The sequence below is a fragment of the Stegastes partitus genome, unplaced genomic scaffold, assembly GCF_000690725.1.
Source record: "Stegastes partitus isolate 25-593 unplaced genomic scaffold, Stegastes_partitus-1.0.2 Scaffold38, whole genome shotgun sequence".
Taxonomy (NCBI): Eukaryota; Metazoa; Chordata; class Actinopteri; family Pomacentridae; genus Stegastes; species Stegastes partitus.
Window position 1 is genome coordinate 324290 of NW_007577769.1, and position 22069 is coordinate 346358.

Consider the following 22069-nt stretch of genomic DNA (forward strand, 5'->3'; position numbering starts at 1 on the left):
ATGCAAACTCTGGAAGTGTTGTGCCTTATCACAACAGAGAGCATGACTCAATTTCAAGGCTGCCCTCAAAGTGTAAATATTATTCAAGATTCAATAAAACGTAGATTAATTAGGCAAAAACTTTAATTCATCAGCAATATAAAAATGCACATTATACTTATTGCATGCTGCAGTTCTGCAGGACAGTCTTGGCAGCAGAAAGTCTTTGAAGTCCTTGTGGCATACTGCCACCTGCTGGCGTGATTTTGAAACTGAGCTCAACATTAACATTCACAAAGAGTCATCATTGTGACAAATTTGTCTTTATTTCAGCTTGATTAAATGGCATTGATAGAAACCTTAAATCAAACATTATGACAGTATATCAAAGGAAAATGGTAAAACTAATAAGAAACAAAATGAGGACAAAATACCCACTATACATTTAAATATGTACAACTTTGATAAATAAACCAATACTGTCTAGAATTATGATTGTTTTGCATTTGTACTTTACCCTCTAGGAGCAGTGCGCTTAGAGGAGCAAAGGAAAAAAAAAGAGACCCAGGAAACAGAACAGGCAGGGAGCGTGGATTATGGACAGCAGGCACAGATGAGACAACTGTAGACGAGAGTAGAAAAGACAACTGCTTGATGCACAGCTCAGACTGCATTTGTAAAATTGTGCCGCGACACAATTTTTTTTTTTGCTTTTTGGACGCGTCACTGCTGCAGCGTGACCGTCGGATCAGCCGTCCTGTCCTCTATCTTTTGGTTCACTGCAGTACATTCCTGATACAAAAAGTAGTCCTGTATTGTTTCACATCAAACATTGGATCCTGAGACGGGGACAACCCTTTCTTTTCTAGGCATAGCTTCAATAATCCACACATTTATTTGTGCTCCTTTAAAGCCTCAACAACGACGTCATAAACTATATCATGACGTCAACTTAGATATAAACAAGCCGAAGAACGCAGTATTGTACAATGATTGGTGAGGTTGGGCTGAAGGCCTACCGTTAGAACGGTAACCCTCGACAGAGAACAAGATTTGAAACAAAAAATTCTATGCTTGATCAGGAAAAGAAAAAATGAACTATTGTCGCTAACCAGCAGCATTTCTCATCACATTTCATCTAGAGCGCCAGGCACTGTGCAGCAGTAAAGTAACTTTTCTAACACTTAAATAACTTTTGTATGATACAGTAATAGAAAGTGGTTTTGTGTTGGAGACAAGGTGAGAGCAGAAGAGAAAATGTGCAGGAAGAGAAAACAAAAAGGGGCTGACAGTTGTATTTTCTAGACAACCTAAGACCTCAGAAGCCCAAGGTGAAAGACACTCCGCTCTTTAGCGGTCACTAATCCCCAGGATGCATCTCTGGGACCTTCAGGAAATGAACATTGACAATCAGATCAAACGCTGAGACCCCGTCCAGACAAACAGACACCCTCACTGCAGCTTCACATACACAAAAAAAAACTCTTCAGTCTGGGACTCCGCCGAGTCTTTCATTCCTTGCATGGAGGTCGTGTTGTGAACAGGATCCAAGTCAACCTGACATGAACATTTTCAGAACATTGTAACAATCTCCTGAGTGGCAACTTGTTTTTTTTTTCTTTTTTGTTTTTAACAAAGAGGTTTTTGTTTTTCTATAAAATTATCAACAGTTTGCAAATGATACCCACCCTCCCTCCCACAACAGCCCCTCTGCAGTTTCTGTTGCGAGACCTTTATATTTTACAAAAGCAAACAAACAAAAAGGAGGAATTGACACTAAAAGCTGTAAAAATAGACACGTATTACCAAAACATATTAAAGCACATCAGAAAAGGTCTTTTCTTTCAGATAGTGAGGAATATTTTGGTTGGGTAGCCACACTCGGTCAGACCTGCTGAGTTAAAACGATGTGTGCGACGGGGGGACTGCATGAGTGTATGCATGTTGTGTAGGTATGCGATGTATATGGGAAGTATGATTTTTTTCTTTTTTTTTTCTTTAAAGCATCTTCAAAGGGGATTTTGCTGAGTTGCACAGCAAGACTCCCTTCCGGGCCTCATACACAGAGAGCACATACAAAGCTGTAAGAGAAAGAGAGACATTCAGACAGGAGGTTAGAGGAGCCCTTGGCCCTGACTCTTATCTAAAAACCCCAGCATGCTTCCTGTTTTTTCTGGCGCATTGAGTCCCAAAGCCAGACCTGGTATGCATCCTATAGAAATCCCTTGGAGAGGTCTGAGGCAGACCTCGACCATGGCCTCTGCACCAGCCCAGAATAGGCGAGCAGACACCTGGACCCCACCCCCACCCCTCCCCCGGCTATGTCAAGTGCAACGTTGGGAGAGCCGAGCAGCTCTAGTGCCTCTTCATGGACGACACCTTCTTCTTCCTCGCTGCCAGCATCTCATAAAAGGGGTCCCTGCTAATGGCTGCTCTGTTGGGCACAGATGCAGAGGAAAATGTCAGAAATTGCATTAAGCGTGCAAATTGATGCATCTGTGTGATTGAAGTCAGTATTCAAATGAAATGGTAAAACTAACACTTGTAGCGCTGATACTTTTACTATTTCTTCTGTTATCTTGCTTAGAGGAACTACTAAGCATAAACGGTAGCAAATCAAATGTCTGTCTGTGCCACTATGGGTACGTAACAGGAATGTGAATGGCTATTTCGGCACATATTTGTTGGGGAAATGTTGCCGTTGTCTTGACTTTATCTAAGAGGCAACTCACAGTCAGTGTTGTAAAGCCTTCTACCTAAAGCGCCCTCCATAATTATTGGCACCCCTGGTTAAGATGTGTTCTTTAGCTTCTTGTAAATTCAGTTTTTGTCTAAACAATATAGGACCACAATGAAAAAAAGAGGAAAATTCAACCTTTAATTCAAGTGGATGTATTCAGTGTGAAAAAAAATCCCACATTAAAAAATAATTCTTTTACATCAAATCATGTGTGTCACAATTATTAGCACCCTTGATGTCAATACTTTGTACAACCTCCTTTTGCCAACAATTCATTTGAGTTGAGTTGAAGGTTACATTTTTCTACAATTTTCAGTGTGAGAGTATGCTTCTGCAATAATTTATTTTAAGGCTTTTAGCACATCTTAACAGGGGTGCCAATAATTATGGAGGGCGCTGTAGTACAATGAGCCTTATGAGCAAGTAACAACCACACACTGTATCTATAAGAAGTAAAGAAAAAAAAACACTTACTTGATGCTGTTCATCCATTCCTCCTTCTCCTCAGCAGTCGGGGCAGAGATGCGGTAGAAGGTGTGGTTGCCCTCCACAACACGTCCGTCAGCCTCAGTCTTGCAGGCTTTTATCACCTGGTCCTTGTTGTCAGGAATGAAAAGCTCAAAGCAGTTCTATGAAAGTAAAGCAGATATAAGTTAACTTTAACAGACAGTATGTCTTAAAGAAACTTGAAAATGCCATGAATCCAAAATCCCTGTCCTGATGTGACAGTGTAATTCCAAAATGAACCAGTAAGGGGCGCTGTACTCACAGGCTTCTTATCCTCCACCTCCTTGATGCTCAGGTTCTCCAGCGGGATGATTCCTCTGGGCTCTTTGTCCTGCACAAATATAAAGTATGTATATGACAGAGCGCTGGGACAGCAGAAATGGAGCGAGCTGTGACTGAGAAACGGAGCTGCACTCACCGTGGTGTACTCAAAGTAGTATAGACAGTTGTCTGTGAGGATGAACCACCTCCTCTTCCAGGTTTTAACTCGTCCCCCTGTAGAGCAGACATTGAGCATCAGAGAGGCTCAGCAATAGAGAGACAGAGAAAAAGAGATAGAGAGAGAGAGAGAGGGAGGAGGAGAGAGAAACGAGCACCAAAGCACCGGTTCGAGCAGCAGACAGGCAGACAGATGTATGGGCAGACAGACAGATGACGGCTCCAGAGGACTCCTTTTATCCACAGCATCCCGCTATTCACCCTGAACCACCTTCACACCATGTGCTCCCCGTCACCACACCATGTCTTGACTTCATAACCACTTTTTCCTTTATCTTTACCTTTCATTTCTTTACAAATTACATGTAAATTAATTGCATTTGAAGGATCTCCTTAGATTATGTCTTCACATGCTGGAAACTGGCCCTGTTTTTCTTTTCTTGTTTGCTGACTCAGCGGGATACAGCTAGAAAACCAGGATCAATAGGACATATACAGATCTATGTGCCTTGCACTCACTGAACCTAATGATCCATCTAAATTAAGTTAATAGAAGACACAAACTTGGAAAAACTCAAATTAGTATATGAGGGTTGAATGTAAGGTGTAACTAAGGTTTAGGTTCTCTCCTATTTCACGCCCAGTGGGGGCTTTGGGGTTAACTGTGTGCTTGCTGATCTGTAGCTGACCTCTTGCCCCCTCTGTCACCCATAGTTCCTGTGAGAGGAAACCCGATCACAGATGCAGATGGCAGCCTTACTATGCTGGGGGGGAAGGGGGGAGAATGGGATGCCAACAAACAGAGCAGGGCAGGAAGCTCAGGGCCTGGAGCTATGCTCAGCTTCTCTACAGGCATCTCAGACTTGAATTTCCTGTTTGGGCTAAGTTAAGTAATTTCTCAAATATATAGAAGCAATTGTCTAGTTAGTAGGGGGATGAAGGGGGGCTTTCTATCATGGCATACAGACCTAAGCCTTGTCTAGACTTGGCTTTCCCACCACCAATGTTAGCAAAAAGCTGCATTCTGAAACCCATTTACCAACAGGCGACATTTTGAGGATGTCTCCGTACAGACACGTAGAACACACTTGCATTATCATATAACAGCATTAGAACTGTATATGATATCCTATCATGTTAAAGACATTATGATAGGTCAAACACTTGAATCTATGCTAAGTATCTACAGACAGTATTGACACGATTGATCTGCGGCTCATCACCACATCTTAACTCATCAGTGTGTTGCAACAGAAAAAAAAAGCAACAGATAACACAGACGCGATGGCAGAATCACACAGCTGACGGCCGAAGAGTTGATTGGTTTGAAGTTGTGATCGGTTTAATGACCATGTCTTATCACACCGAGGAAAAGAGAGATGACCTCCTCCCGTGCAAGAATTCCCGGGACGAGATGGGACGTCCCAGCAGATTGATGCAGGGGTGTGTGGACGGTGCTAGGCCAGAGTGGAGCTGAGTGGAGGGAGTCACCCATGCAAGACGGGACTGTAGGAGGTTGGACGAGTGGAGGTTGAGAGGGAACAGGCTTTCTTGTAAATCATTTGTTGTTGTTTACAATTTTATCATTCTTTTGGAAATGATTTAGCTCAACATGATGAATTTACCAAATCATCCCGAATCATACTCAATTACTATTTTCCCACCTAATTGTTTAATAATTACTTGAAAAGATGCACTAATTACAGCAATGCATGACCACCATGCTGACCACTTTAAAAATGCATGAACCATTCGAACAATGCCTGAATCCCTTTCAGCACACTCCTCTGCCCATGGTTCTCTCCTACAGTTTGGGCCAGTCTGGTCCAGCACCACACCAGGCCGTAGCCACACTGTTACTCTTGAGATCCATTTGTAGCATAAGATTAGGAGAGCAGCGCTACACTGATAAAAAGGTGCAGTATTCCTTTTCCATGAAACCAGAGAGCAAACAACAATTTTCCACTAGAGTAAAGTGGCGCATGATTAATTTTGAAGGACAAGAACAAGTCTTTTGTTGTGCTCGCTGTATGGGAAAGGGTATAATGCAGTTTCCAAAAAAAACAGAGATCAAAGAGAGTGACCACCACAGCATACAGAGAAAAAAGGGTCAAACTGCTGAGCAGAGCGGTCACAAAGCGCCAGCCCCCTGAGTTGAGCCCACGGGGTGGCAAACGCACCCAGCAACTGCCCAACAAAGATAAAAGAGTGTGGACAAACTGCCAGCTCAATGAGAGACTAAACAGACAGACACACATCTAAAGATCAAATGAGTCAATGAGAGACAAAATGTAAAAAAAAAAACAAAAAAAACAAAAAAAAAACCCCTGTATGAATGTAGTAAAAAAAAATGCGGAAGAGAACGAAAGCATGGCAGACCACCAAAAGCACCTGAGAGCTGAGAGATGAACTAGCGTTGGGGAAGAGCAGGTGTACATACCTCCTGAGGAAAGACAACAGCCAAAATCATGGGAACAAACAAACAAACGAAGAGGAAAAGAAAACATAAAAAATCAAATTAAATGATAGGGAATTATAGCACCATAGTCCTTTTAATCTGGTTCCAGTGAGGCTTTGATGCACTGCTTCACAGCTTTCATGATCAACACATTCTTCTCATCTGCTGGTATTTATCAATCCACAAGAGGGAGATCTACTCAATGTAGACTGATGCAAGCTACTGTAAAGCACTACATGAAATATCGCCTCCACTTGGGTCCATTTTCGTTATTTTAGGTGATTGACCTTCCACCCTGATTGTTTTTACCTCTATCCGCCAGTTAGGAATCACTGGAGAAAGAGTAATCTTTCACTCCTTTGGAATAGCCGGTTGTAAAGATTCACTGCAATTGGACGATTTGATTTCACTTCACACATTCATGCTTTTTACCAAATTCATTGTGAATCTCTACAACAGAGAGAAATCTCAGAGGAAACAGAAGTTGAAGGGTTGGAGCATCCGCGGTTGTGCTTTTTTCTAGTAATGGATTTTTACCTGTAAACATGGTAGCTGGAAACCTGTGGAACATTTCTAATGACATTGGTATACAATTTTTGTTGTCCAAAAATATGGCTGATTTAGATAGTAAAGACCATCAGAACAAAGACACCCTTTAAATGTCACAAAACTCTGATAAAATGTACATAGGGGGAACAAAACGACATTGAACATGTAAAGACATCGTTTATTACAAAATAAATCTGTATGTGAATGAACTTAATTTGCAAAGTAGGTACTTGTGTGCATGCGTGCATGTCAAGTGTATGAATATGCCTTGTCTTAAATAATTGAACAGCCTCCACATGTGGTGGTCTGATCTCAAGACCATATTCATAATAGATTAAAGCAGGCAGAAATGTCTTCAGATGTCTTAGGACGAGGGTGTACACACCTATTCATACATGCTCATAGGCACCTTACACACACACGCACGCACATTATTAACCTCAGGGGGAGACACTGGTCAGCTGGTTGTCCATTAAATATGCTGCCATAAAGACAAAATAGAATCATCTATGGGAATAGCAATAAGGACATAAATGCACTTGCTATGTGCCCAAACAACTGTGTACACACTGTATACTGTCACTCACCCAATTTTAGCAGCCAGCCCTCTCTGTCTGGATTGAAGAAAGTGTGTGTGAGGTCGTTGCCGTCGTCTTCTGGAATTTTGAAAGGCTCGTTCTTGATGCTCTCATACAGATTCTACAATAAAGAGAGTTGAACGTGAATACAAAGTATGTTTGAGATGAGAGTGCGGGAGAGGGGCACAAGAGAGAAATGACAAGAAACTTAGTTTGGTACTACTCACCCTGAGCAGGTCTTCAGGTAAGTCTCCTCCATCATTTATGCCTCTGTTCATGGAGATGAATCGTTCCACAGTTGGCTTGTCTTTCACATTCGGGTTGTGGAGGCTGGTGTTCAGCATGATGATGGCAAATGACAGGATGTAACAGGTGTCTATAACACACACAAACAGTGATCGCACAGTGAGGTAGAGATGAGGTTTATGAGATAGTGAAAGGCTGCAGTTCACCATAAAATGGTGCCAGTGTTTAATGTTATGTTTAAATATGAATGTAAAATAGCTGAGCTGAAGGGACTGCACTTTAGGGACCACAGCCAAACAGAGAGCAACAGATAGATGTCGCTTTGTTGGCGAGGACAAAGGGCCAGAATAAAAGACTGCACGTGGGAAGCTAAGTAGGCATGTGTGTTTCTGAATGTGCACTCTAATGTGTGTGCATGTAAGTTAAAAGAGAATGTTGCCAGAGCACGGCTGACGCAGCAGCACTTTATAAATGCCGTTAGGCTGCTGAGAAGTCCCATGCATTATTCACATCCATCTGCATCCATGTTAGAGGCAGTCGTCTGTCTAGGAGCATTATTTCTCAAAAGCCAGACGCTCTCTCATGACATAGTTCACCTCAGCAGACTTTGTGTCTGCTAAATAAAGCCATTTAGATATGAGTTCTATTGACATGACATTAGATCTGAGTGCAGTATTTAAAATTGTGTGCTTCATGGACAGTATTGTTTATCAAAAACAATCTGAAAGTCAGAATTAGTTGTTACTATGAATTGAAATTTAAATTATAGTAACATTATTTCTCAATACTATTTAAGTGAATATTTTTTCTTTTGGTGTCACAGCTGAGACATTTATGACTACTGGGTGTTTTATTGACAGCACTGATGGCTGTACCTGTGGACTGGAAAACACCAGGGTTGCATTGACAGTAGCGCTGAGCAAATGCCTCCATCATGCGGTCAATCTTCTGGGCTTCTCCCGGCAGCCGAAAACTCCACAGGAACTGTCTGTCAAGGGACACAACAAGGCACAACAGTCATCAAAATGCTCACTTCCACTTTTTGAAAAAGTGGAATTTTGTCTGTTGTGGTACGAGACTGAAACAGCACTCTGCATCCTTACGAATTGCGCATTTGGCTCCTCTTGAAAAATTTATTTGATCACACATGATTTGCATAAAAAGGGGGCAACAGCTTTGAGGATATGGATTACGAAGCAGGTGCCAGGAAGGTGCCTTACCTTAGGGCCTGAACCAGGTTGAGGTCTGTGAACTCATGGAGCTCCACAAAGGCATGAAGGACCTGGATATTGAATTCATCTCTGAAACAGACAAAACAAGAGTTTCAAAATTGATATTTTGCTTTCACAAGGAAAAATAAACACGCTAAAGCTGGAAATAATTATTTGTTTGTTTATCAATTAATCTGACAGTTATTTCCTTGATAGATAACTTTGTCACCCTTTCTCCTCCCAATTCTACTTTTTCTAATCACAGTCCAAATCTTCAATATATTCAATTTCCTATCATGTAAGACAAAGAGACACGCCTGGTCTACACAGAAAACAAGCTGAACATTGTACAGTAGCACAGGTTTAATAACATTTAGCATTGTTGCTGGAAAAAAAAAATAAAAAATTGAAATAGACACCATAATACCAAAACAAATAGAGTAATATAATAATTGTTGTAAAATGTCATTATCTTATATTAAACCTATACAAGTGAGTTCTTAGGAGGGATTTCATGGTTACTAAGAAAGATTTAACTGTGCTTATGCTTTAGTGGTTGGTCTCATTTAAAATGTAAGTGGACCAAACAGGAACGTGTCTGAGGACATCTCAGCTCACATGGGCTGAAAAGACCTGTGATACAATAGATACTCCCAACAAACCCAACAGAACGCACACCCCCCACCCTCTCTTACTTATCATCTACACTAGATCATGACATCATCTGGGGCCTTTATGCCCTTCAGAGTAAGTGATCTGCCCTGTGGGATCATGGGAAAGCTCAATGGAGAGCATTATCCAGTCACCAGCATTTCCAGTGGACAAATGACCAATCGTATCTCAAGTCTCCCCATGCTGCTGTGACCGCTCTTTACAGACTGGAAGAGCTTGATAACAATCAAACAGAGAGCATCCATCAACGATATGCACTGCATTTGGTTGTCTGACCTTACAGACCACACCCTGACTGTAACACTCCTGGCCCTGTAGTCCCTGAGCTGTGAACACCACACATCAGATCCATACCTATTTCCTGTAATATGTCTTCACTTTATCACAAGATCTCTGCTCTCGAGTGAAATCTTTAATTACTTTCAAACACATGCATTCCCAAGTTGTGAGTCTCTTGATCACGTTACTTATGAATGAGTAAGATAATCAAAGACATATGGAGGCTATTGAGTAACAGACATTGTCTCAAGAGGACACTCTAAATGTGGAACCAATAATCTGTGTTTGGGAAAGGATGGGCGTGTGTCTGACCAAGAGGAAACAGAGCAATAGGGAAAGTATGCGCTCTCTATTTGATGCTTTTATCAACCACATGGATGAGTGCTGGAGAACGATGATAGAAAATATGAGCGGGAGATGGTTAGAAAGAGGAAATAAAAATCTTTTTCCTGACCTTTCTCCAAGGTAATCTCCAATGGCTGTTTTGTTGAGGCCCTCACCCTTGTAGAGAAATTGAGCAATGTCATCGCTGGTATTCTTCAGCAAGTCATTCTCAATCAGGAACTGGATACCCTGAGAAAGAGAAGGGCCCCAGGTTACATCCTGCTTATGATAAAACATGAGGGCCAAAACATATTTCTGAAGATTCACAACAGTTACTTCCACCTACCTTTTTGGGGTCCATGTTAAATTTTTTACGGCCCATGGCCACCTGTTTATTCCTCTGCATATTTTTCCTGAAAAGTAAAAGCATATACTGTCATTCGCTGTACTTGACAAAAGAACATAGAAGAACATATTTGAATTGCAGGTGTATGGATGATGTATTGGGGCTAAAACTTACAAGTAAGTCCCATTATTAACTCATCTGTTGATTAGTTTATTTGACAAATCAACAACATAATTTGTGTCTAACATGTCAGAAAATGATGAAAATGCTTTTCAAAGTTTAGGGCTAGACCAATGAATAATATTGACCATAATATTAAAAAGTTCTCTTTTAACTAAACACTACTGTGTATCAATTCCAAATATCAGTTATCAGCCTCCTTGATTACCATAATCAGCATCGATATCGGCCTTGAAAAAGCATATCGCTAACCCATAAGATATACATTAGTGTTTTAAGAACTGAGAAGAAATTGCATCAAATTGGTTAAGGTAAATAACATCACATATATCTATAGTATCTATAAATTTAAAAACTAAACCATAACACAACAAAACTGAGGCATTTAAATTATTATTTTTTGTTAGTACTGGCCTTCTATATTCCATAAACGGGTCAAAACTGAAATACATTCAAGTCACCATTACATAGGACTAAGAAAATCAGCAAATAGTCACATCTGAGAGGATCGAATTGGTGACTTGCAGCATTTTTGGTTATTCATTATTCATACAAATCACATGTTAATCCAACAAATGGATGGTCCATCAACTGACTTTTTCAGCAAGGCCCAGACCACTACGGTAAATGTATTCACTTTAGCTGAACATTTTTCATGTTTGGGCAGGGGCTGGCCTGTCTTTCAGCTCAACTGTTGATGACAAGGCATTGATCAAGCAGATATGTCAAAAGGTTAGGGCATACATAGGAATGTCTCATTTCTCAAGTCTTAAGTAATTCATCAGTCAACAAGTAACTACAAGCTACCCATCACCATGGTTACGTCTCCATCCCCAATCGTTGAGACGTCATCACGTCTTCCCACTAATTCACTCACACCAGCATTCCTTTGGCTTTTGTCTGTCAAAGTCCAGCAATCATCTGAACAGCTATAACTCTAAGTCTAACTAACTATCATTTACTGCCTTCAATAAATGGATCACAGAAAAATCTGTTCACAAGAAAGCATTGTAACCCTTAATGGCTTTTAGATGCCTGTAAAAGAGTGCTTCAGAAATTTTCGGTAGCTGATGGGATCCCTATCCACTTGAGTAGACCAAACCCGAGCGCTCTCTCCTGAGACCATCCATTGTCTGCTTCTGCCCATACACCCACTGCATTATTCAATGAGGCCTCCCATCATAGGGGTGTGCCTAATGAAACATTTAAACGGCCTTAAAAGCATAGCCAATTTGGGGAGGGGATTTGGTGTGATGGGAGGCCCGACTTGGCCATCAAACATGAATACTTGACAGCTTCATTTGCTAAGTTAATAGAAGACCAGCAACAAGCCAATTTAAACTCAAAACAGAGGGAAATGTGTGTGCAAGGTAGGGCAGTCAGGTCCCACTTTCTTACCTCTCCTCAGTGGAACCCAGGTTCTCAATCTCACTAGTCACTTCTGCTATCTCATCCTTTAGCCGCTGTAGAGAAAAAAAAAATATTAGTCTTAAAATGTTACAAGCTTGAGAAGGGAATCATGTGTCCACCAATTTTCCCTGACGCCACCGAGGCGTGGAAGGGTGTGACCAACACAAACAACAGGCCAAGTATTTGTATAAAAAATACGAGAGCTCTATTAAACCATGCAGAGGGACAAACCGACTCACCTGTTTGCCGGTAAGCCAGGTGGCCTTTTGTTATGTTACATAAACACTTACATCATAAGCAACAGCTCAGCAAAGAGATCAGAGTCACTTTTTCGGCTGTTGATTAACTGACACTTCAGACAATAATTGTCTCTCTCCAGTTATTCTTTAAATATACAGTAATTATAAGTATCATCTCAGACAGTGTGTGTGTGCGTGCGCTCTCTCCCAAACAATCCTCTCAATCTGAATTTCATCGGGTGGAGAACATTCAGGGATAACCTCAATATAAATGGAGTAAGAAAGCGTCGAAGTGGATTATATTTTGTGCGGCATTTTAGTGATTAATGGCCTTATGGGCAGATTTAGTTGATCAAGCCAGGGCCGCTGGTGCCAGTCTGGCGCACTAAGGGCATTGCAGATGGAAGAGGATAAAGAGGCTCACATCAGCTTGATGAAAGTCTAAAATCGCAGACTGTAACATAAGAGAAGCCCTGTATACAAATACTTTTTCGCTACTGTTGGTCATGCAAGGCTTCTATACTTCAAGTAAAGGTTATCATTATCAAGCATATTCATTCATATCTTGCCACAGACTTAAAGTGTATCATTTTTCATGCGCAACACCAACTAACGAAGGCCTACACCACAAAGAGAACATCTGTGTTTTCAAGGCCTGCGCAATCACAACACATTCCTCAGATGCTTGCCTCCGCAAACAAAGGCTGTGCTCATACAGCTAAGACGGTGGTTGTCATACAGGGCCTTGACATGTAGTACCAGCAAAGAAGGGTGTAGGATTTAGAGAGGAGGAGAGGGGTCAGTATGCAGATCAGTGAGGTGAGGGGGCGAGTATGGGGGCAGTAGTGGCAGCCATAGAGGGGGGAAGGGTGGCGACGGTGGCCCTGGCTCATAAAAGAGAGGGTGACGGATCCCGCCTCCAGTGTCCGTCAGGGCCACCGGAAGTTGAGTCAGTCTCTGGGGCATCTGGAAGTCAGCTCCCTGAGTGGACGAGGCAGTCTGTCTGTCCTACGAGTTATTTGCTTATTATTGTTGCTTACTGAGTGACAGGACTGACCTGAGCAGCTGGAATGATCGTTTGTGCTATGGGCTTAAGTCAACAGCCAAAATAAAAATCATCATGGGCCATGGACAGGAATCAAATAAACTACTTTAGGAAAATTCAACAGATCTGATTTGAATTTCTGCTCTGTTTGAAAATCAGGAGGGATGTTCTACTGGCTGTTTGCACACATACAGCGATAAGAGCATAATCGTATTTTATCTGTATGTGGAGTCATTTGCTTGTCTTATTTTTATACTCATGTTACACATATAAATAGAACACTCCATAAACAGAGGTCTCTGTTAACACAGCATACCTACAAAGCAGGAATGGCTGATTAATAAACAGAAACAGCACGCTAAGGAAGTGACATGACAGGAAGTGTCTTACATTCCATTTGGGGTGAAATGTTCAAAGGGACCTTTCCTTGGAAAAGTGGAATTTGCACCAAGGTAACAAATCCTGGATTAGAGGTAAATGTTTATTCAAAAAGCAGATGAGCTGCAGTTTTGGATTGTTTGGATAATGTCAAAAAATCCTTCTTGCATTCTTCAACTTAAGCCCCATCATTTTAATACTTGGATCAGTTCACATTTTATCATGTAGCATCTACTGCAATGTCTGGATCCAGCTGACAGTTTGTGTAGGGCATACAGAAGCGTAAAGCCTCAACGTTGACCTTGCATTTTTGTTTTTTGTACCCGTCTGCTGTTTGGGTGCATGAAGATCTCTACATGCAATTTTAGAACAGCCTAATTGTCCTCTGCCAGCATTACCTGAATGTCCTCCAGCAGCTCTTGCTTGCGCCGGCGGATATTCTCCAGCTCCTGCTGCTCCTCTGGGGTGAGGTCTTCTGGCACTGGGGAGAAATAACAGAGAAGGTGAAGGGTTAGGATACCTTTAACTTTTTCTTCGCATACTATTCCTGAAGCATATTCCTAAGGGTAACTCTGAGCACCAAAATAGCATCTAATATTCCTTCATATCAAAAGGTGACTGAAAGTCCACAGTAAGGCACGTAAATCCACAAAGACTGTTGACATGTTTTTCAGCAGCAGCAGATTTATAGTCAAAGCAAAAGAGAGGAGAAGAGTTATGTTTTTTACACACCCTTACAATCATTACAAACACTAAAGCATGCAAAACACCTACACCAACAGTGGTCCAAGTCAACAGTAGTCAAAGTGCGCTCTAAAGAGGACTGAACCTTTGTGTGACAAAATGAAAAAGCTCAGGTCAGCCAAGCAGTGCTGAGCATCAGTGCCAGAGTAGCAAAAACTGTGACAGGTTTCAAAGTGCTGCCCGTCCTCTTGTCACTCACACAATAGGCGGTTATAATTAGCTTTGTCTTTGCCAAGGACTGAGGGACAAGCAAAGTGTCCTAGTTGATGGACACTGTGCTTATATGACTGTGTGGGCAAACCCCACCTGCACTGAAAGCAGAAAGGGACACCAGCAGTTTCAGCACTCTAATCATGCCAGCAGTCCAAGCATGGTCTCAGTTTCATTTACTTTATCACTGTACTGGAAGCATTTTAATTTTCATGTGTTCTCTGTTGTATTTAAGAAACAGTCACAAGTTACTACTGCATCAGAACTACCTGGTAAACAAACCAAGTATAACCTCGAAATGAGGTCATAATAGCTTAAGTGCATCTTGTCTGTTTACTGGCCACTAATATAAAGGCATAAATATAATATGCAACATTCTGTGCATTATCAAAAACCTTTGTTCACTTGCTGAAGAGATGCGGCCCAGTGAAGTACTCAGTAATGATTCAGGAGTGATAAACACAGGTTGATATTCCACTAAAAGTACAAATAATATACTGTTGATATAACTATTCACATTTTTTGAACACTTTGACGTATTACTTGAACTTCCAGTGAAATTATATTCAAAAACACAGTGCAGTCTGAGGTGTAAGACAAACTATTTGGCTGGTATCCTGCAAAGTGCTGCTTGCACTGAAATAGTCTTGCAGTATCACAATAGTGAGTATAGTTAGGATGCGAGGCTGTTTCTCTGATTCCCCCAGTGGCCAAAGACAAGCCCGTCCCTTCAACCTCTGCTCCTCCCCTCATTCACCAACAGCAGAGTTTAAAGGTCAAAGGGGTCGAGGAAAGGTTAAGTCTGGGGACCTCTGCGAATGGTTAACTAGGTAATGGTTATCGAATGATGGAAGCTGAGGATGGAGGAATCTTCAACCTAAGGTCTTGTATTACATTCATAGCTCTCCATCATAGAGAAATACAACTTTTTTTTTTTCTTTATTCTGCTAAAATGTACAAACATAATTGTGAATTTGCAGGACAGTTTTCAGTAATGTGTCAGTGGAATAAAGGCTACAAAAGCTAAGCATGACACAGCAATCAATAAAGCAAGAATACAGTCAGCCAGCCCTGTAGAAATGATGTGCGTCACTGTGCTTAAGACACACAAACATATAAACACACAGTTTCTCAATTTGCAACAGAAGACAAACAGCTTTCCTGACAAGACAATGTAATACAAATGTAAAATTGTAGATAAAATCCGATTTTGGCTATCCGACGTTTTACATATAGCCTGCAGAAAAAAAACTAGTCATGATTAGGGTCACTTACTTCAATAATAGAAGGCATGTGAACCTAAACATCTTGAGGCAAATACCCATGACATTGACTGGAATGCTAATATTTAACAGGGATAATAGACAATGGAAGTAAAAAACAGAAGCCTTATGGCAGGCTGTTGAGAAGCACCAAAACAAAGCCATGTTGTGTTTCCGTCTTGTTTTCAGACAGCTGGGGGAGTACTCGAGATTGACCTTTCACACATCATACCTCACAGCCTACAGTATCCCTCACGAGTCAGCCTCATCCATACCAAGTGTTCTGAGTATCCATGGAAACTATGGTTAGATTTGCACAACTGTTCTCGCATACGAGGGGGAGCTGAGAGGATAATGCTGAGCAAAGACAGGCACAGAGATATATAATTGCACAACTTCTTTTTTTATTTGGTCAGATTGTTTCCCCAAGAATATCTCATATCAGGGAAGACTTGAAGGTTGTAAAAATAGGTTGTGTGATTCACAGAAAATGCTCAACTGCATGCACACATGTAAAAGTGCTGAAAGGTCCAAGAAGACATGGACCTCCTTGCATTTAATGACCCCATCTCCCCATCGACAGCACGAGTTAATGTCATGCTGAGAGAACCCAGAGCACAAACACAAGCAACAGGGAGGGTGAGCTTAAAGCTTGGAGTTCATTCCTCTGTCTGGAGACATGATGTCAGGTTGGGTGGCTGGTGGACACTGAAGGGAGTCGCACCACACAATGTAGGACAGCAGGGCCCAAAACAACCACAGCATTCCTGGCTTAGAAGGACACCACAAAGTGAAGGACTGACAGAAGAGATGAGCTACAGAAAGGACTATAATTTGACTCCAAGGGGCAGACAGAGAAAAACTGAGCAAAGTAATCATTTGAGGATGGAAATTGTTTGTTCACTTGCCTCGTTCAAAAGCACAAGCAAGCAGCTTGTAGAAAATCAGAAGGACAGATGCATGATGGCACCATGGCCCTGCAATTAAAGGGCAGGTTTTCTCCTCAAAGGCCCACTCAGCCTCCCCACATGTCATCTGACATCACAAACATGATCAGAGTTACTCAAGGAGCTAATTGGCTACACCCATCACTGCCGTCCTAACTCCACCCAAAATATTCAAGACCACATCAGGGAAGGGAAAGGCCCTACTCACGCTTGTGCCAGAGGCGGGCAACAAGCGGGTGTAATTTCCCAGAATGGAGCAGATGAGGGGGAGCCCATCCACTTAAGTAAATGCTGAGAGCTGCTTGTTTCTCTTCCGTCCAGGAGCACGTCTTGGCTCTCATTCAGCAAACCTTTGCCCAATGAAATAGCCAATGAAAAGTGGCTGTCATCAGAAACAGAGAGGGCAAATGAAGAAAAGAAAGAGTGAGAAGAGCATCCGTTTCTGTAAGAGTGAAAGCAAATTATATCTAATATCTTAATAGCATAGATTTTCCTATGCTATTAATATCTATCTTTTGGTGTCAACTTCATATGTGAGAAAATTAGATGTTTTACTTAATATTTGCAGTGTGTACATGTACACTATTGCCCATCTGCCCTGTCTAAATCTGACTTCAAGGACATCTCAGGTGCAGACGTTATGATGAGATTTCCACAGGTTAAAAGAGAAACACAGGCCACCCACATCTAGTTCATTGTCCTTTACGGACTCACACTGACTGGAAAACAGATCATTTAGGGGAATTACATGCACATTCACATGAAGATGTGCAAGCAATGAGTGTCGCGGTGCACACAAACCGGGGTATAGTCACATTACCTCACTTACGCACACCCATGGATAACACCCACATACTGACGCCCAGGACTGAGTGTCTGGCACTGCGTCAGGACTCAGCAGCTTGCTTTTTGTTTCACCTTTCAACACTAACACCATGTGACTCGAACTGCCCAGACAATTACAGTATATCGCTACAAAACTGTTTAGACACTTTGTCTATTCATTTTCAATAAAACAGATTATTTATTTATTTTATTTATTATGTTATTATTAAACCAAAGTCATTATCTTAAAACAAAGCAACACACCAATTTCAACAAAATAAATTTGCATTATAAACCTAAGATAACCCTTCCTGTTAGCAAAGAATAACACACTGAGTGTTTACTGAATAACTTGTTGGGGCCAAAGTGATTTGAAATCTGTTAGGTTACCAAAACAAGTGCTCTTTTTCTAAATCTGAAACAGAGTTTAGTCCAATAGCTTGCCTGGTCCTCATTACTCTAGAGTGCTGCTTAATCTAAATTTATGACTTAACACTTAACGCTTGCCCTTTGAGAATAATTTGCCTTCTCCTGAATTAGTGCATCTTGTTTCTTCTCAACTACATTCTACAGTATATTATAAACACAAAACTGTAATGCCTTCTACGTTTCCAACTCCCTGATGCTGTATTTGAGCCACAAATAATGCTTAACATTATTATTGTTTTGACTGTGTGTGTCCTTATCTTTTGCTTCTAAGATTGTCTGTAGAATTCCTGGATGGGCAAATCAGTTTTTAGTGCAGGCTGGGTCAGCAGAGAGCACAGGGGAGGTGACATCAAGGGAGATACCAATTATAGTTCCCTCTCCCACAGCAGCAGTGCCCACTAATACACATTCTGATTGCCATCCTAGCAGAAGAGGCAGACGTCTCATTTCCACCCAGATCACTGAAAAACCCTCTTTGGAAAATAAGGAAATTAGAATCCCGAGCACTCGTGGATCTCTCGTCCCCCCTCCCTGCAGATGTGACCCAATTTAAGAAGCTCCTCTCAGCGAACAAGGACCAGAAGAAAAATAAAGCAGGAATCGTACATTAACTAAATAATTTCACCACCTAGACTGCCCCACAGCGACTGGAAAAGATCCACGCGCAGGTGCAGTTAAACAAAGCATATTGAAGCTCAAATGGCACAGCTTAGCGTAACACCAGGTGTCTCCTTATGTGTTTTAGGACAGAAAATATATGGTCATTTTGCACCTAAATGTGGAGTCTTGATGCTTTGCAGCAGCAGACAGAGACATCAGTGCACATATTTACATCACAACCCTGCCTGCGATCTGCTGACTTAGAGAATATGCAAAGAGACACACATCCATTCCTGGAGCCACGTGTTTGTGTGCCTGTTCTGATTAGACTTCGATGAAGTGCATAAAGTGACAGATGCAAATGAATGACACTGGTAGCAGCTATTGCACCTTGTGCGAGGTCCATCATATGTTCTGTGTCTACAGTTTTTTCCTTCATATTTTTGCTGAGGAAACACCGTCCTTCTGGTCCTTTTACAATTTCCATTAGACTTGATTACCTTCGTCCTCATCTTACTCCATCATCTCTCCTATCGAATCTTTGTACCCTCTTTCTATCCAATTTTATCTCCAAATTGCACCCAAGAATATCAGTTTTCTCAAACCGCCCTCCACCTGCTCCTGTCCTCCTGTGCCTTCAGGCTGCTGTACAGCTTTGTTCCTTACAGTTACATGGACACTTCCATTTAAACTTGCTAAAACCCACCCTCCACCCCCATGGTCCCTGCAGGATCTAATCAATCGACCCCCAGCCTAAACCAATAAGAGTCCGAGCTGTAACAAGAAGCAGTCTACTTCATGATGAGGTTTAATGCATTCAGCACACAACACGCACACAAGCAATCGATCATGTTAGCTGGGGTGGGCCAAACACGCACAGATTTGCACAACACACACACACACACACACAGCAGTATATAGAGGTCTCCTAAACACCTCTGTGATTTCTGATCTTTCCTGCTGTTGGCTGCATGAACAACATAGAGTGATTTAAAACTGGACGGTCTCATCCACTCATCTCTGAATAGAGACTGAATCTCATTACTACAGCAAATCCCAAGGGTACTCTCACTCATATATATTTGAAAACAACACACACCTTCAGATTCTGAACCAGACAGTCTATAAGAAAGCAGAACAAAAGCTGTAAAGGCACACCAGCCTTTTATGTGGTCACCTAAAAATAAATGATTTACCTCTGACCTCCTGATCTATGGCACCGCACACAAAAAACAAAGCCCAGACTGGACAGAAAAGGACAACCAGTTATGGATCACAAACCAAGAAAGGATCCAACCTGACCTGGCCAGTGGGTAGGAGGTGACGGGAGACTGAGAGAAGAGCGACAACGGGAGAAGGAGCCTTGTGTTTACCAGGGAGGTGTGGGACAGGGAATGGCAGGAGAACACACAGACAGTGGGAAGAGTGGTGGGACGATCACAGCTCTTCCTTTGTGTCTGAAAGCTGCCTCATTCCTTAACAAGGCCCAAACACAGGGACTGATGACTTTGGCATCCTTGGCTTTAGTTTTCCAAGCTTGGCATTTATTTGTTGGCTTTCAGCCACTCTCGCTTCTTTACCCCATCAAACTAAGCCATTCATAAAGTACCCTGATTAGGTGATGTCTTAGTCTGACTTCTAGAGCCGTGGCCATGAGGATTTTGAGTCTGGATGAAATTCTACACTTGTATCTCTCCCATAATGCATTTAAAACTAGTGAGACAAACAAAAAGTGCTGTTTTCAGCCCCCCAGTTAGAGGCCTGCTGCCCAGGTATTGGTCTGCTGCACCAGTACTCAATCATCTAAAGTGTCAGACAATGATGCTTCATTCACTGACAATGCAGCAAGAAATGTGGGAGAATGACAGGACAACATAGCAGTTATATTCCATGAGACAAAAAGTCAAACCAATAGGACTTTATATGATTCCTGTCCTGGAGGTGTTGATTTGTTTCGCATGCATTATCTTGAGCTTCACTCATTTATTCCTCAAAACTGTCATAGTGTAGTTAGTGTAGTTACACAGTCAATGAAATCTGACCAAAGTCCCACATGACAGCAAGTCCCAAAGTTTAAGTACACAAACATAAGATCAATTAACCAACTAAAAACATAAACATCAGCAAATTTTAGTGCTAACCCGAGTGAGAAATTCTCCAGAGTGTCACTTTTCTGTCTTTCCAGGCAGCTCCTCTTGTTTTAATTCCACCTTGATGTATAAAAAAAAAAATAGTCCCAGAAGTTGCGTCTTCTTTTAGATTCTATTGCTTAATGCTGGCAAGCCAAAACATCCACATCTCAAGTGGGAAGGACCCGCTCGTCCAGGCAGGAAGAAAGATACCGGCGAGTCTTCTCAGCTGTACAGCACAGCTATCAGCTCACAGCACACTGACACTGACACAGTCCATTTGGGAAGAAGCCTTGCTCACTACCTCTCTCTCCCTCCCTTTCTCTCCACATGCTCGTTTCTGTCACCACTATTAACATGGAGGCTCCACCCAGTGGTCATTCCTTTTTCTGCCTGCTCCTCTCCCACACAAATACAAACACATGCATTAGGGTCAGAAATTACAGGAATATATATATTCATACATCACAATACCCTCATGACTTTTTTTCATTCCTAGTAATGAAGTATTTTGAATTATGGTTACAGGAACAATTAATTTCCAGTCAGTATTTAGACTTTTTATTTGAGAATTATCAGGGGTTAAATCTGACATTGATTTGTATAACAATTAATGAAATTAACACTGCTCATAATTCACATTCTGAATGCCTTAATGAGTGGATTACATTGCTGAACAAATACTGGCTGACCCTAATGCCCAGACTTAATAAAATGTCCGCACAGTGTCTCAGGGTAAAATGCTAAAAATCATAAAGCCTGGAACCACAGGCCCGAAACAGGCAACAGCATGTCTTATGTCCAAACTTATGAGTTAAAACGTGTAAAAATACAAAGAAAAGTTACTATATAAGGAAATATTTTTCTTTAAAAACATCCAGTCATCTCCCATAGAGACAGTAAGGGAAGTCGTAAGACTCCAGTATGAGCTGTTGACATGAGTCAGCATTTCGAGCCAGGTCTTCACTCTCCTGACCAGTCATGCGGCCAGTCATACTAACATTATCACCTCCAAACTGCAGTTTAACAATGGAGTCTGTGCTGAAGTCAGCTGTGTGTGTTTTTGTTAAGGCTGGTGCCCTCATGCTAATGATGCTTTGCAAGAGATTGTGCAAGGTTCCCAGCATTCCTCCTCATTGTGTCTGTTTAACAACATGAGTGTACACTTGCCCCGGGTATGTCTACAGCTCAAAGCAGACACAAGCACTTGCTTCATGTCTGTACTGAGACAGATGAGTCAACCAGGAGCCCTCTGCTGTGCTGGCCACACTCTGCAGCCTCTGACAGCTGTACTGTTATGGGATCCACATGTTAGTGGAGTTAGCGGAGCCAGTCGTAGTATGA

The 22069-nt window shown here is 41.7% G+C and overlaps 1 protein-coding gene across 3 annotated transcripts in view; it reads right to left on the reverse strand.

Moving 5' to 3' along the window:
- Positions 1 to 280: 280 nt before the first annotated feature.
- cyth1a (cytohesin 1a) overlaps positions 281 to 22069 on the reverse strand; it is a 38140-nt gene continuing 16351 nt past the window's right edge. The window contains exons 1-13 of one of the 3 annotated variants that reach the window (XM_008303126.1): positions 20738 to 20803; positions 13978 to 14060; positions 11906 to 11970; positions 10328 to 10394; positions 10112 to 10230; positions 8716 to 8796; positions 8371 to 8483; positions 7477 to 7625; positions 7258 to 7370; positions 3645 to 3723; positions 3489 to 3557; positions 3194 to 3348; positions 281 to 2413 (exon numbers count right to left, since the gene is read on the reverse strand). In XM_008303126.1, the coding sequence (XP_008301348.1) occupies positions 2335 to 2413; positions 3194 to 3348; positions 3489 to 3557; positions 3645 to 3723; positions 7258 to 7370; positions 7477 to 7625; positions 8371 to 8483; positions 8716 to 8796; positions 10112 to 10230; positions 10328 to 10387 (1017 nt within the window). In that variant the 5' untranslated portion in view covers positions 10388 to 10394; positions 11906 to 11970; positions 13978 to 14060; positions 20738 to 20803 and the 3' untranslated portion in view covers positions 281 to 2334. Of the gene's footprint in view, positions 2414 to 3193; positions 3349 to 3488; positions 3558 to 3644; positions 3724 to 7257; positions 7371 to 7476; positions 7626 to 8370; positions 8484 to 8715; positions 8797 to 10111; positions 10231 to 10327; positions 10395 to 11905; positions 11971 to 13977; positions 14061 to 20737; positions 20804 to 22069 lie in introns of those variants that run through there. The other 2 variants (XM_008303113.1, XM_008303120.1) reach the window with 2 other exon arrangements.